At 42.6% G+C, this 16814-nt stretch overlaps 1 protein-coding gene across 1 annotated transcript in view; it reads left to right on the top strand.

Annotated features, from left to right (window-relative positions):
- Positions 1–16814, top strand: part of LOC124595834 (brachyurin-like) — a 61534-nt gene that overhangs the window by 39097 nt on the left and 5623 nt on the right. Inside the window, exon 6 of the mRNA XM_047134732.1 lies at positions 12467–12603. Coding sequence (XP_046990688.1) covers positions 12467–12603 — 137 coding nt within the window. The remainder of the gene's footprint in view (positions 1–12466; positions 12604–16814) is intronic.

Genomic DNA, 16814 nt, shown 5'->3' with positions numbered 1-16814 from the left:
GGGCATGGATGTGTGTGATGTCCTTAGGTTAGTTAGGCTTAAGTAATTGTAAGTTCTAGAGGACTGATGACCTCAGACGTTAAGTCCCACAGCGCTCAGAGCCATTTGAACCATTGTATCTTGGATACAATAATGCGTCCACTATGCTGCTCATAGTAACTTACCCGAATTAATACTATCTTATTCACTGTGACACACACTCCTGCATTACCCTTATTTCACTTTTTTATTTATAGCCCCGTATTCAATGCACCAGAATTCTTGTGCCTCCTGTCACCGTACTTCACTCATTCCCGGTATATCTAACTTCAACCAATCCATTTTCCTTTGTAAATTATCTAACATACCTGTCCGATTCAGCGCTCTGACATTCCTTGCTCTGATCCTTCCTTCTATTTCTAATCCTTATCTAATGTATTCAGAGTGAGAATAGGGACAAAACATAGTTAAACGAGAAAAGAGAATTCTATTAATGAATATTTAACTATAAAAGAAGAATGAAAGTGCAAAACACACAACATGGAATCCTAACAAATATACAATCATAAATCCTAGTATACACCCTATCCAAGACTGGCACAACACCTAGCGGTCAAAATGCTTCCCCTCTTAAGTTCGTTAAGAACACTGCAAAGGTTGATGTTGTAACCCTTTTGTAAGCTCTGACCACCACCTAAGCTGGAGTAGACAACGAAAAACTCAGATACAAATTAGTGAGACTGCACTTATGTGAATTTACTCTTCCCTATATTTCTTCGATTAGCATATATCACCCAAGTGATCAGAAAAGTGTCGATCTTCCCCGTCGTAGAAGACTGGCGGCGCCGTGGAGATTCAGTGTGATGTCCAGAAAATAGATACGGCTACACTATAGGCGTATTATTGAGTCGGAAAACTCCTATGATTGAAGATACTCAGTTATCGCAGACGTTTACGAGACTCTGCAGTCTGCTTGCCTACACTGGCCAGGAACACAAGTGTGTCTCTAGTGCACGAACGTAAATGAAAACTTCTCAATACGAACAGCGCCACAATAAAGTACCAAACTGTTAACACATTAAGAACATCTCTCTAAAATTTGGGACACAAGGTGAACAGATCAGAAAACGTTACAACTCTAACCACATTCGTTTCATTGTCACTTAAAACGGAGGGCAGAACTGCTGGTAAATTTTCCGTCGCCCTCTGGCCCAAAGATAAAACACAGTCTAACAGAATGTGGCGTACAGTGATCTGTGCACCGTAAGTACCACACACTGGAGGGTCGCCGTGCTGGGGCAAGAAGCCAGGCGCGAAAGGACTGTGGCCTACGCGAAGACGAACAAGGGGAAGCTCACCCCATCTTCGTAGCTGAAACACCGCCGCGTAGTGCGCTTTACTAGATGAATCATATTAGCTGTCACATCCAGTTACTCCCATCGCGGCATTGCTCTGTACCTCAACAGCGAGGCGACAGTGTGCAAGGGGACGGCGCAGTGAAATAACTGAGGATCACGACATGCCTCCTTCGCTGCTACATCTGCGCTTTCGTTCCCCGCAATATTCATGTGCCTTGGTACCAAGAGAAAAGACCTCCCTCCACAGCCATTGTACTTAATGGAGGTGTCTTGTATATTCTGTCCCACTTTCACTTCTGGGTACAAGCATTATATAGAATGACGGTCGCTCAGAGAAACTGAATAGACAAGGAATTTTGCACTTGAAGCAGCATCTTATCTGCTCCAGTGCCCGCAAGAACGTATGAAATTCCCCGTCGAAGGCAGTTAAGTCCCGAGGCTGCCGGACCTAGAGAACTCGATCAACAGGGCAACCAACGGAGTCCTGTTTCGACGAATCCGCAAAGACAGCTGTAGAGTTGTGTTGCCCAGTTGCAATGTCATAAAATAATGTGGTTAAAAACATACGCAGTAATGCAAACGGTCCTGTATGGCACTAAATCTAATATTGTTGTGGGCCTCTGCAGTAAACGTGGTGGCAATCGCATTAAACCCTGGATTTTTGGTTGTACATGCTCCATACTTATTGACTGCAGCACAAGCCGTGCACGGATGCCAAATGGTCATTGCGCTTGTGGGCGATGGGAGAGAAGGTGTAATCAATAACCAAAGGGCACCAAAACATCACTACAATTGCAAATGCAATCATGTTCTGTATATCTGGTTCCAAACTTCCTGCACGTTTGACCAACATGTGCAGATTGATTGTAATTGCATGTTAATCGATACATACCAGACCGACTATATTTATCAGCGTCGGTATTATGCCTTCCAAGTCTCCTCTGTATTGTGTTGTTTTTTCGGTATCTTTAGCATATTGCCTACTCAGTTACTGCAAGTCATTAAGTGCCTTTTGTTACTTACTATCTGCTGACAGTATGTGAGTAATGTCGCCTATCTCCTTCACTCCCTCCCCCCACACCATCTCTCTCTCTCTCTCTCTCTCACTCTCTCTCTCTCCATCTCTTCCTGTGTGTGTGTGTGTGTGTGTGTGTGTGTGTGTGTGTGTGTGTATGTTTCTGTCTATTGTGTTACGTGTTCGCCGTTTTTGTATTTTCTTGTTTATTTTGTCTGCTGGCTTTGCATCGTACCGACTCTCCTGTGCAGTTCATTTTATCACGTTCAGTTCATCTGTGTAGTCACGTTTGTTCATAGATGTACTGTTCAGTCTGTGTAATAAATATTTGAAACTGGCTTCTTTGTAACTTATGGAGTGATTGGATTGGTTTTGAAGGCTTGCGCTGCTGCTTATAGATATCATATAAATTTCGACCTCAGCCTTACTGTTTCTCTTGTGTATGGAGAGGTTTAAGACATTAAGCATTTGATTTGTTTATCTTTCAATGGTGATTCGTATTTGTGGGTGGGTAGTGTTTAAGTTATTCTAAAGTTCTTTCATACGAAAGTGTGACCCATCTTTTAGGCAAATTATATCATATATATACGCTCACCCTGTAAAAATAAATTCTCTTCCCTATACTCAACACCATTCACTCTACTAGCTACCCATAACTCTTTCACTTCCACCTCTCTCTCTCTCTTTCTCTCTCTCTATCTCTCCCTCTCCCCCTCTATCTCTCCCTCTCCTCCTCTATCTCTCCCTCTCCCCCTCTATCTCTCCCTCTCCCCCTCTATTTCTCCCTCTCTATCTTTGCCTCTCCCCCTTCTCTATCTCTCCCTCTCCCTCTCCCCTCCTCTTCTATCTCTCCCTTCCCCCTCCTCTATCTCTCCCCTTCCCCCTCCTCTATCTCTCCCTCTCCCCCCTCCCCTATCTCTCCCTCTCCCCCTCCTCTATCTCTTCCTCTCCACCCTCCTCTATCTCTCTCTCTCCCCTAATCTATCTCTCTCCCCTCCTCTATCTCTCCCTCCCCCCCCCCTCCTCTATCTGTCTCTCCCCCCTCCTCCATCTCTCTCTCTCTCTCCCTTCTCTATCTCTCTCTATCTGTCTGTCTCTGTCCCACTCGCTCGCTCTCTGTTTCGCATGCGCGTGCTCACATGTTTGCAGATGAAAGTTGTAGATTGTATAGTAGATTTGAAGCTACCACCATACGCAATTAACAGCTTCGCGTGAGGTATGTGAACACATGTACATATTTATGTCATTTCCAAATTTACTATAAAACTAAAATCTTTAGGCATACGGTAAATGAACTACTCCTAAAGTCTCAACTCTGTGATATACACACATCAAAAAAAGTTTTGCACCACCTCGGTTCCGAGAGTTCCAGAACCTGTACGGAAAATTGGAATAGAGCTCAACATAAACAACATTTCCGCTCTTGTTTTTGCTCATGAAAACCACACAGTGCATGTTGTACCACCGTGCAGCGCGACCTCCAGAAGTGGTGGTCCAGATTCCTGTACACACTAGCACCTACAATACCCAGTATCACGACCACTTGCGTTGATGCGTGCCTGTATTCGTTATGGCATACTATCGACATGTTCATCAAGGCACTGTTGGTCCAGATTGTCCCACTCCTCAACGGCGATTCGGCGTAGATCCCTTAGAGCGGTTGGTGGTCACGTCGTCCATAAAAAGCCATTTTCAATCTATACCTGGCACGTTCGATAGGTTTCATACCTGGAGAACATGCTGGTCACTCTACTCGAGCGATGTCGTTATCGCGAAGGAAGTTATTCACAAGATGTGCGTGATGCGGGCGCCAGTTGTCGTCCATGAAGACAAATGCCTTGCCAGTATGCTGCCGATGTGGTTGCACTCTTTGAGGATGGCATTCACGTAACGTACAAACCGTTACAGCACCTTCCATGGCCACCAGCGGCGTACGTCCACCCCACATAAAGCCACCCCAAAACAGCAGCGAAATTCCACCTTGCTGCACTCGCTAGACAGTGTGTCTAAGGCATTCAGCCTGACCGCGTTGTCTCCAAACGCGTCTCCAACGATTGTCTGGCTGAAGGCATATGCGACAGTCATCGATGAAGAGAACGTGATGCCCATCCTGAGCGGTCCATTCGGCATGTTGCTGAGCCCATCTGTACCGCGCTGTATGGTGTCGTGGTTACAAAGATGGACCTCACCATGGACGTCGGAAGTGAAGGTGTGCATCATGCAGCCTATTGCGCAAAGTTTGAGTCTAACATTACGTCCTGTGGCTGCACAAAAAGCATAATTCAACTAGGTGGCGTTGCTGTCAGGGTTTCTGAAAGCCATAATCCGTAGGTAGCGGTCATCCACTGCAGTAGTAGGCCTTGGGCGACCTGAGCGAGGCATGTCATCAACAGTTCCTGTCTCTCTGTATCTCCTCCATGTCCGAACAACATCGCTTTGGTTCGCCCCGAGACGCCTGGACACTTCGCTTATTGAGACCCCTTCCTAGCACAAAGCAACTATGCGGACGTGATCGAACCACGCACGGTATTGACTGTCTAGGCGTGGTTGAACTACAGACAATACGAGCCGTGTACCTCCTTCCTGTTGGAATGACTGGAACTTATCGGCTGTCGAACCTCCTCCGTCTAATAGGTGCTGCTCATGCATGGTTGTTTACATATTTGGGCGGGTTTAGAGACGTCTCTGAATAGTTCAAGGGACTGTGTCTGTGATACAACATCCACAGTTAACGTCTGTCTTCAGGAGATCTAGGAACCGGGTCGATGAAAAACTTATTTTGATGTGTGTATGTCTCAACTCTGTGCTGTATGTAAACTAATGAAAAACAATTGACACTTAACAATCGTTCCTTTTACAAATCCAAATACATTTGTACCAGAAGTTCAAATAATCCACCTGAGAGGTTAATATGAAACAACAGTTTTTCAGAAAGAAAATAAACAATAATCCACTGAAGATAGCACAAAAGTGCTGAAACATTTTTGGGTAAGAAAACTATAAAGCAGTGTCTTGAATAACGCGGAATTCGTCTCGAGTTTTTCTTCCAGCACCCAAATAAGAACTGCAACATCCACAAGATCACTCCACAGCCAACGTCTTTCACTTTTCTTAATTCTTCACTGCCACATTAACATTGCCCTCTTGAACTTTGGGCTTTACGGAGGATTTTTGCTGTCTGCTTCAGCACTTCTTCATATTCTGAGAGCTTATCTCTTGTTTTGTCAATGTACATCGTTTTACAAGCTACTTTTATTCGGCAGACTGCCTTATCACTGTCTTCAGTCCACCAAGCATGTTTACATCTGCTTTGTAATGCTGTTATTTCCTTTTCTGTAGGTACGTATTTTTTTCACGTATCATGCTAGATCCCTGTTTTCCTTTGCTGTAGCAGCTTTTCAAAATTAGCTATGCCTGAGATTTTCAGCGTCGTTTCTTATAACTTTATTCTCAGGCAGTGTTTTCTTATTTAATGATAGAAGTCTAACCTTACACGGGTCAGGAAGTGCTAAATTCTAAATTTGAAGTTCCTTTGGGACCAAACTAAGGTCATCGGTCCCTAGGCATACACACTACTTAATCTAACTTCGAGTAACTTACGCTAAGAACAACACACACACTCATGCCCGAGGGAGAACTCGAACCTCCATTGGGGGGAGGCGCGCAAACACTGGCAAGGTGCTTTAGACCACCCGGCTACACCGCGCGGCAGAAAGTGATAGGTTAAAAATGCCACATTTCCTCACTTCTACATTCTCTATTTCCTTAACATCGCATTTAGATATTGCGACGTAGTCCAGTTGAAATTCACCAAAATATTTTTGTGGAGAGCGCCAAATTTTCCTTTTTTTGGGAATGTCTTTTGAAAACAGTAGACACAAGTATAAGGCCAAACGCATCACAACCGTCAGTAAGTTTTCTGACATTTAAATTTGTTCTATTGTGAACAGGATAGTAGCCAGTCATATTCCGAAACTGTCGTTCCTTCCCAGTTTGCGTGTTGAAACTAAAACTGCGAGTTGAGGTCCCTTGTATTTCACCCTCTAGCTGGTTCCAAAGCAAATCCACGCTTTAAGGGTTTCTTTGGTTCTCTTCGTTTACCAGTGCGTGATCACTGAGCAATCTGTACCTTCTGTTCGCACGTTTGGATGTAGAGTTGAGTGTCTGTCAGAAGCGGAGCTGCAGTCTGTTGTTGTTATTGTGGTCTTCCATCCAGAGACTGGTTTGATGCAGCTCTCCATGCTACTCTATTCTTTGAAAGCCTTTTCATCTCCGAATGACTACCGCAAGCTACATCTTTCTTCATCTGGTTACTGTATTCATCTCTTGACGACTTTCTACGATTCTCATCCTCCACATTTCCTTCCAGGTCTAAATTGGTGATCCCGTGATGCCTCACAACATGTCCTATCAACCGATTCCTTTTTCTAGTCAAGTTTTCCACAAATTCCTCTTCTTCCCTATCCTGCTCAGTAGCTCCTCTACCCATCTAATCTCAAACATTCTTCTGTAGGACCACATTTCGAAAGCTTCTATTCTCTTCTTGTCTACACTATTTATTGTCCATGTTTCACTGCCATACATGGCTACACTCCACACAAATACTTCCAGAAACGACTTTCTGGCTCTCAAATCTATGCTCGATGTTAACAAATTGCTCTTCTTCAGAAACGCTTTCCTTGCCATTGCCAGTCTACATTTTATATCCTCTCTGCTTCGACCATCATCAATTATTTTGCTAACCAAATTGAAAAACTCATTTACTACTTTAAGCCTCATTTCCTAATCTAATTCCCGCAGCATCACCAGATTTAATTCGACTACATTCCATTATCCGCGTTTCCATTATCCTCCTTTCAAGACACTGTCCATTCCGTTCAACTGCTCTTCTAAGTCCCTTGCTGTCTGACAGAATTTCAATGCTATCGGCGAACCTCAAAGTTTTTATTTCTTCTCCCTGGATTTTAATCCCAAGTCCGAATTTTTCTCTTGTTTCCTTTACCGCTTGCTCAATATACAGATTGAATAACATCGGGGATAGACTACAAACCTGTCTCACTCCCTTCCCAATCACCGCTTCCGTTTCATGCCCCTCGATTTTTATAACTGCTAACTGGTTTCTGTTGAAATTGTAAATAGCCTTTCGCTCCATGTATTTTACCCCTGACACCTTCTGAATTTGAAAGAGAGTATTCCAGTCAACATTGTCAAAAGCTTCCTCGAAGTCTGCATAAGCTAAAAACGTAGGTTTACCTTTCCTTAATCTGTTTTCTAAGATAAGTCGTAGGGTCAGTATTGCCTCACGTGTCCCAACATTTCTACGGAATCCAAACTGATCTACCCCGAGGTCGGCTTCTACCAGTTTTACATTCGTCTGTAAAGAATTCCTGCTAGTATTTTGCAGTTGTGGCTTACTAAACTGATAGTTCGGTAATTTTCACATCTGTCAACACCTGCTTTCTTTGGTATTGGAATTATTATATTCTTCTTGAAATCTGAGGGTATTTCGCATGTCTCATACATTTTGTTCATTAGATGGTAGAGTTTTGTTAGGCCTGGCTCTCCCAAGGCTGTCATTAGTTCTCATGGAATGTTGTCTACTCCCGGGGCCTTGTTTCGATTTAGGTCTTTCAGTGTTCTGTCAAACTCTACATGCAGTATCATATCTCCTATTTCATCTTCATCCACATTCTCTTCAATTTCTATAATATTGTCCTCAAGAACATCGCCGTTGTATAGACCCACTACATACTCCTTCCACCTCTCTGCTTTCCTTTGTTTGCTTACAACTGGTCTTCCACCTGAGCTCCTGATATTCATGCAAGTGGTTTTCTCCAAAGGTCTCTTTAATTTTCCTGCAGGCAGTATCTATCTTACCCAAGTGATATGCCCCTCTACATCCTTACATTTGTCATCTAGCCATCCCTGCTTAGCCATTTTGCACTTCCTGTCGATCTCATTTTTTAGACGTTTGTATTCCTTTTTGCCTGCTTCATTTACTGCATTTTTATATTTTTTCCTTTCATCAATTAAATTCATTATCTTATCTGTTACCCAAGGATTTCTATTAGCCCTCGTCTTTTTACCAACTTGGTCCTCTGCTACCTTCACTATTTCATGTCTCAAAGCTACCCATTCTTCTTCTGCTGTATTTTTTGCCCCCATTCCTGTCAATCGTTCCCTTATGCTCTCCCTGAAGCTCTCTGCAACCTCTGGTTCTTTCAGTTTATCCAGGTCCCATAACCTTAACTTACCACCGCTTTGCAGTTTCTTCAATTTAATCTACAGTTCACAACCAGTAGATTGTGGTCAGAGTCCACATCTGCCCCTGGAAATGTCTTACAATTTTTATCTCGTTCCTGAATCTCTGTCTTACCATTATACAGGGTGAGTCACCTAACGTTACCGCTGGATATATTTCGTAAACCACATCAAATACTGACGAATCGATTCCACAGACCGAACGTGAGGAGAGGGGCTAGTGTAATTGTTTAATACAAACCATACAAAAATGCACGGAAGTATGTTTCTTAACACAAACCTACGTTTTTTTAAATGGAACCACGTTAGTTTTGTTAGCACATCTGAACATATAAACAAATACGTAATCAGTGCGGTTGTTGAATTGTAAAATGTTAATTACATCCGGAGATATTGTAACCTAAAGTTGACGCTTGAAACCTCCGACGTTCAGTTGCGTGTTGTAACAAACACGGACCACGGTCGGCGAGCAGCATCTGCAGGGACATGTTTACGATGACGACCGTGTTTACGAGTATGGCTGTAGTGCACTGTTGTGGTTTGGTCTAGCTGTCGTAGTGTCCGCATGTAGCGCTTGCTGCTGTTGTTATTCTGCATTCGTCTCCGCACGCAGACCAACTGTAGTACACCGTGTTACCAGACGTCTGTGATAGTGTAGTGCTGTAGGAACTGTGATCATGGTGTATTCGAACTCTGAAAAGGCGGAGATGATACTCGTCTATGGCGAGTGTCGACGAAATGCAGCTGAAGCCTGCAGGGTGTATGCAGAACGGTACCCGGACAGAGAGCATCCAACGTGCCGCATATTGCAAAACATCTACCGCCAACTGTATGCAACAGGTATGGTCGTAGCACGCGAACGGGTCCGTAACAGGCCCGTCACAGGAGAAGCGGGTGCAATTGGTGTGTTAGCTGCTGTTGCCATGAATCCACACATGAGTACACGGGACATTGCGAGAGCCGGTGGACTGAGTCAAAGTAGTGTCATGCGCTTACTGCATCGTCACCGCTTTCACCCGTTTCATGTGTCGCTACGTCAGCAATTACATGGTGATGACTTTAATCATCAAGTGCAATTCTGCCAATGGGCATTAACAGAGAATGCGTTGCAGTTCTATCTGTTTACCGATGAAGCGGGTTTCACAAACCACGGGGCAGTGAATCAACGGAACATGCATTACTGGTCCGTGGACAATCCTCGCTGGCTCAGACAGGTAGAGCGGCAGCGACCGTGGACTGTAAATGTACGGTGCGGAATCATTGGCGACCACCTCATTGGTCCTCACTTCAATGCAGGGGCCCAAACAGCTGCAACATACGTCGCGTTTCTAAAGAATGATCTGCCAACGTTGCTCAAAAATGTCCCACTGGAAACGACCGAGCGAGGTGGCGCAGTGGTTAGCACACTGGACTCGCATTCGGGAGGACGACGGTTCAATCCCGTCTCCGGCCATCCTGATTTAGGTTTTCCGTGATTTCCCTAAATCGTTTCAGGCAAATGCCGGGATGGTTCCTTTGAAAGGGCACGGCCGATTTCCTTCAAAATCCTTCCCTAACCCGAGCTTCCGCTCCGTCTCTAATGACCTCGTTGTCGACGGGACGTTAAACACTACCCACCACCACCACCACCACCACCACCACCACTGGAAAGGCGTCGACGCATGTGGTATCAGCATGATGATGCACCTGCACATTCCGAAATTAACACTAGGCTGACCCTTGACAGGATGTTCGACGGATGTTGGCCAGCCCGTTCTCCTGATCTTACACCTCTGGACTTCTTTCTGTGGGGTACGTTAAAGGAGAATGTGTACCGTGATGTGCCTACAACCCCAGAGGATATGAAACAACGTATTGTGGCAGCCTGCGGCGACATTACACCAGATGTACTGCGGCGTGTACGACATCGATTACGCCAGAGATTGCAATTGTGTGCAGCAAATGATGGCCACCACATTGAACATCTATTGGCCTGACATGTCGGGACACACTATATTCCACTCCGTAATTGAAAACGGAAACCCCGTGTGTACGTGTACCTCACCCCTCATGGTAATGTACATGTGCGTCAGTGAAAAAGTCCAATAAATAGGTGTTAGCACGTGGACGTAATGTGCTGTTCCAGTCTCTTCCGTACCTAAGGTCCATCACCGTTTCCTGTGGGTCCCTACGTAATTCGGTGCTCTCCGACACACACGATCGAACAGCGGAGGAGTGGTACTCAAGCGTCAACTTTAGATTACAATATCTCCGGAAGTAATTAACATTTTACAATGCAACAAACGGCACTGATTACGTATTTGTTTATAAGTTCAGATGTCCTAACAAAACTAACGGGGTTCCATTTTTAAAAAAATGTAGGTTTGTGTTAAAAAACACACTTCCGTGCATTTTATGGTTTGTATTAACCAATTACACTAGCCCCTCTCCTGGAATCGATTCGTCAGTATTTGATGTGGTTTACGAAATATATCCAGCGGTAATTTTAAGTGACTCACCCTGTATAATCTATCTGACACCTTCTAGCATATGCAGGCTTCTTCCTTGTATACAACCTTCTATATGATTCTTGAACCAAGTGTTAGCTATGATTAAGTTACGCTCTGTGCAAAATTCTACCAGGCGGATTTCTTTTTCATTCCTTAATCCCATTCCATATTCACCTACTACGTTTCCTTCTCTTCCATTTCCTACTATCTAGTTCCAGTCACCCATGACTATTAAACTTTCGTTTTCCTTCACTATCTGAATAAGTTCCTTTATTTCATCATACATTTCATCAATCTCTTCGTCATTTGCGGAACTAGGTGGCGTATAAACTTGTACTACTGTGGCAGGCGTGGGCTTCGTATCTATCTTGGGCACAATTAGTGCATTCACCTTGCTGTCAGTAGTAGTTTACCCGCATACCTATTTTCCTATTCATTATTAAACATACTCCTGCATTTCCCATATTTCATTTTCTGTTTATAACCCTGTGTTCACCTGACCAGAAGTCTTGTTCCTCCTGCCACCGATCTTCACTAATTCCCACTATATCTAACTTTAACCTATCCATTTCCCTTTTTTAATTTTCTAACCTACCTGCCCGATTAAGGGATCTGACATTCCACGCTCCGATCCGTAGAACGCCACTTTCCTTTTCCTGATAACAACGTCCTCCCGAGTCGTCCCCGCCCGGAGTTCCGTATAGGGGACTATTTTAACTCCGGAATATTTTACCTAAGAGGACGCCATCATCATTTAACCACGCAGTAAAGCTGCATGCCCTCGGGAAAAATTACGGCTGTACTTTCTCCTTGCTTTCATCCGTTCGCAGTACCAGTACAGCAAGGCCGTTTTGGTTAGTGTTACAAGGCCAGATCAGTCAATCTTCCGGACTCTTGCCCGCGCAACTACTGAAAAAGTTGCTGCCCCTCTTCAGGAACCACACGTTTGTATGGACTCTCAACGAATAACCCTCCGTTGTGGTTGCACCTACTGTACAGGTATCTATATCACTGAGGCACGCAAGCCACCCTACCAATGGGAAGGTCAATGTTTCATGGTTTCTTCTCACATAGTTCAATAATTGTCACCCTGTACATGCCTCAATAAAAGCACATATAATGTGGCACTTGTTACCCTAATAAAAGTTTACAATGAAGTTATGTATGTGAAGAGAAACATGTAATACAAAATACATAGAATATGTTTAATGTTTGGCCTACTAGTTCCATTACACATTATCTGTGTAATTCCGTAACGTTACATGATAAAGAACATTCTTGGAAACTGAACATCAGCACATCTAGTGAAGCTGTCACTCATGGAAGCATTTAGGAGTACACGAGGCCGTGTTGTTTGCTTTCAGACGGTGTCATCCCAGACACGCTGCAGTACACGACACTGAACGTCATGTCCAACACGCAGTGCAGCCAACACTTCGGCGGTCCCATCTACGACTTCACACTCTGCGCCGTCGGTTCCAGCGGACAGAGCATCTGCGGCGTAAGTACCTACCGTCATTTTCACTGCAACGGATATTGATTCCACACGGTAACTGAAGTGCCGGAGTAGTCTGACCACCAAGAGTACCATGTCCAGTCGGGACGGTACGTGGATTCTGGGATAGAAGTCAAAAGAACTGGTGAACACCATCACTCAGCGTAATATCGTATGACACTTTGGTACAAAGTTTCCTTGTTGAAATCCATATAAAAGTCTTTAGCAAAACAGGGACAAGTTATCACGTTAATAGTTGACTACATAGAAATATACGTACTTAAAGTCTTGATGCCAGTTTGATGGACTACTTTCGTGGAGCAAGTTACGACTGCACTGTAACTATCCTCGACTGCTGCTAACCCGAGCTATTCGACAACTGGGTAACAACTATGCCAGAACTGGACTACAACTCAGCAGGAACTGGCTAGAGCTACCATGGAGGTATAAGGAGGGGAGATGACACTACGGCCGTGTGCTGTACGTCTGTTTGAAGGCGGTGGGCGTGGTCGGCCGCCATGTTTGATTGGTCAAAACAGTGACAGGGCTCTTGTTAGAATTGCGTGTTCTTCATATTTAACGTTATTTCTGCGAAATAATTTCAGATGATGTTGAGTGTTACAATGTTTACATGCGTAACACAACGTCAGAATAGCTTTTCCAGGCGTTTTCGTTTTGTTTTTAATGCGTTTTTGCCCCAGCAATACAACTGATTTGGTCTCGTTAACTTAAGTATTTATTTTGGATACGAACTTCGAATGATGAAAAATAATAGTGTACAAAGCTCTTTTCAAACTCAGATCACCTTTCACGGTATTTGTGTCGATGTAAACTGAAAGCAGAACCCGAAAGCTACGCTAGTTTACATACCGGATGATATTTCTTACTCTTTTACACACTTATAGAAAATTTCATTTGTAAATACAAACATCGTTTGTGTTTTGGCAAGAAAAATAAGCATATGATAGTGCTTTTGTGAATTTAACACAGCAAACTTGTACAAGTACACACAATGGGATTTTCAGTACCATTGTAGTTTAAACATCTGAACACTATGAAATCACAACTGTTCCTCTGTGTGATTATTAACAGCACAATAGGCCTACATGTCAGATGATAATTAGGAAACCTTCCTTTAGTGTATAAGTCAATACATGTCATTAAGTAGCAGTTTTGATGCTAATCATGAACTGTTAAACAAATCTCAATTACACAAATTTGTGTAAAGGACAACACTGCTATTAAAATCACCAATAGTTAAATTATGATGCCCTGCAAACATGCTTGCTTAAATTTCAACCTGCAAGTCAAGCTAAACACTTGCTGATGATAGGTACTTATGTGCAATAGTCTGAAATTTCACTGCAATGTATAAAACATAATGGAAAAGAGTGAGGCACCTTGACTGTTTTAACCTACCTCTTTTTCTATTTGCTTCAATGTTGGATCAAGCAAAATATCTTAAACCAGTGCTACACTTGGAACCATTTCTTGCACATAGCATTTAAACTAGCATTACATTTACACAATAATGTTTTATCACTTACTGTTTACAATTACTGTAACATACCACAGACTTCCATGGCATACTATGATGTTTTGTACATTTCATCTCACTAAAACACATTTTAAAGTACAAATTATCAAGCTCTGTTCTTGCATTATCGAATCGTCAGTGTTTCAATCTCATTATAGCTTATCCACTAACATTCCATATAATCATATGTGAAGTGTGGGACTAACAAAATTTTAGGGAAAGTTATAAACAATGTAGTTTTGAGAAACATTTTAATCTCTTGCGATATAGTACAATATTAATATTGACATTTGGGTTACAACAAAGCACTTACATGTGTTCAATGTCCTCAGGTTACACAATATGTTTTGTGCCAATAACAAGCCAACAAGACAATTATATCTGGACAGTGTTATAACAAATGTAAAAATAAGTAAGTATGGAATGGGCTTTTTAATATTATGTATCTATCAGAACATGAAGTAGTATGGCTAGAATTGGTGATAAAAAATCCCACAGAACAATGTGAAAAAAACACTTTCAGATCACAGCTGTGTATCATAGGAGTGGTCCAATTTCCTGGATCAATCTACAAATGAGCCCTTGAAAGCCTTAGTGGTGTAAGTCAAGAAACACAATTTTCCTTCTGAAACCAGTAAACTCTCATTACAATGAACTCCGTTACTAAATGCAGTACTCTTTAAACTACATGTAGCTACAAATTAAGGTAATCATTTCATCATAAAAAAAACACGAATAAAAATTGGCCAGCCCTTTACAAAATTCACAATGGCTATATATACCCTGGAGAAGAAGCTGTTTAATGCACTGCCACCAGAAGCACACACTACCTCATTAAAATACTTCATAAACGTTTCCAAAAGGGGGTAAAGCTTTCATATGTACCCTCAAACACAGCTTTAAAAGGGAAAATTAAATAACATAGGAAAGATGTGTGGAAAGCAAAGTTCACAAATTCATTGACCTTTAAAAAGAACTAATTTGGTGTATGCTGTTCTCAATTTTTTTTCATGGAGTGAATCTGTTACACATTTTGCAGCATGTTTCTGACATGTCAGCAGGTACCTTTTCGCAATAGCTTTGATCAGCAGTACCAAGTGATTATCTAATGGGTGCTAATCCTTCATGTGCTCTCCCAATTCCTCAAACACAGGCTTGAACAGAAAAGTGCCAAGTACCTCTGACACACATTTAGTATTAAGATTCTTCAAAGGAACCCTCCTATTTCCAGCACTGTATTTTCTAAATACTTTTTCAGAACACATACAAATGTCCACAACATCGTCAGATGGTGAAATCAAACCACCTCTACTCTTTCTGTGTATAAGAGAATAGGCAGTATGACTCCCTTCCCCTCGCAACACTGACAAGCATGTTTCACACTGTAAAGTTCTCTCTAAGTGACGAACCACAAATCCTGAAATATAAACAACAATATGGGTTGCCAGTTCAGAGAGAATCATTTCAGCTTCAACGTAATCATGATCATGGCTCACCAAATGGGTTTCCATATCTAATAATTGCCTACGTTCAGTGGTGAAACTGATTTGTTGTTCTATAGTCTGACCACTGTACGTCAAAATAGGGATCTCTTCCACGGCTATACAATTGCCTCTGTCTGATTCACGAATTTCATTGTGAATCAGGAATCTCTTATAGGCAGATATGAACTGTCGAGCTGTTGGATTGTTATTCCACCCACCACGACTACGGATTGCACTAAAAAACATCTCCAAATGATCTTGGGAGCACTTATAAATGGGGAGGAACTTCAACGAAGGTGCAGAGGATTGTGGTCCAAGCTTTGTATAGAGGTGCAAGACACTAGAAATACACACTAGGAAGCCAATGAAACCGGTTTTCCTGTCCACAACTCTTTGTCCCTGGCACACAGTAAGTGTTTTGAAGTATGTCTGAGCCTCCATTAAAAATTCTTCAACAACCTTGAAATTATGAACGTTCAAAGGCTGCTTCCACTTATTCTGCAGAAGGCTTCTGGAATTTAATATATCAAACAGGCACTTGAATATCCTCATAAATTTTATTGTAGCAGAAGCATCTTCAAAGCCTGGTATCTTCATATCGCAGCAGTACTGCATTGCGTCTGCCACGGAAGTGCTGAGCAGCTGGGCTGCTAACCTAACTTTCATTTTGTTATTCACAAAATTGATGTGGCTACTCATAATGATGTTGCCTAAGTGGAGACCTTCTTTCACTTGTAACTTATGCAGTAGTTCAAATAGGTACCATGAAATTACATTACCTTGTCCATCCCAAAAATGTTTTCTCTCCCCTAATGCATTTCTTACAAGTTTTAGCATATGGGGTGGATCTAACAGAAATGCAACTTCAAAATTGTTACCCTGAACAAAAAAGGTGGTCTTTAATCCGTCAACGTCAGTATTGCACCCCAAGCATTTGGCCATAGACATATTGGAGGCACAACCGTCACACGAGAGAGACACTACTTGAATGCCACTGGCACTGGCAAGGCTAATGCATTGTTTAACTAAATGAGCTTTCTGCTCCCCAGTCAATCCACATGTCAAAAAATACCCTACTGGTAACTTCCATGACCCATTAATTGCGACTAACATTAATACAAAGGCCTCTTTAGCTACAGGTAAACTATCCATAGCAACAGGGCCCCCATATCTATGTACCCATAATACTATGTTCC

This window comes from Schistocerca americana, chromosome 2 (genome assembly GCF_021461395.2).
Source record: "Schistocerca americana isolate TAMUIC-IGC-003095 chromosome 2, iqSchAmer2.1, whole genome shotgun sequence".
NCBI lineage: Eukaryota > Metazoa > Arthropoda > Insecta > Orthoptera > Acrididae > Schistocerca > Schistocerca americana.
Note: the sequence above shows the minus strand (reverse complement) of the source record. Positions and strands in the feature narration are given on the sequence as shown.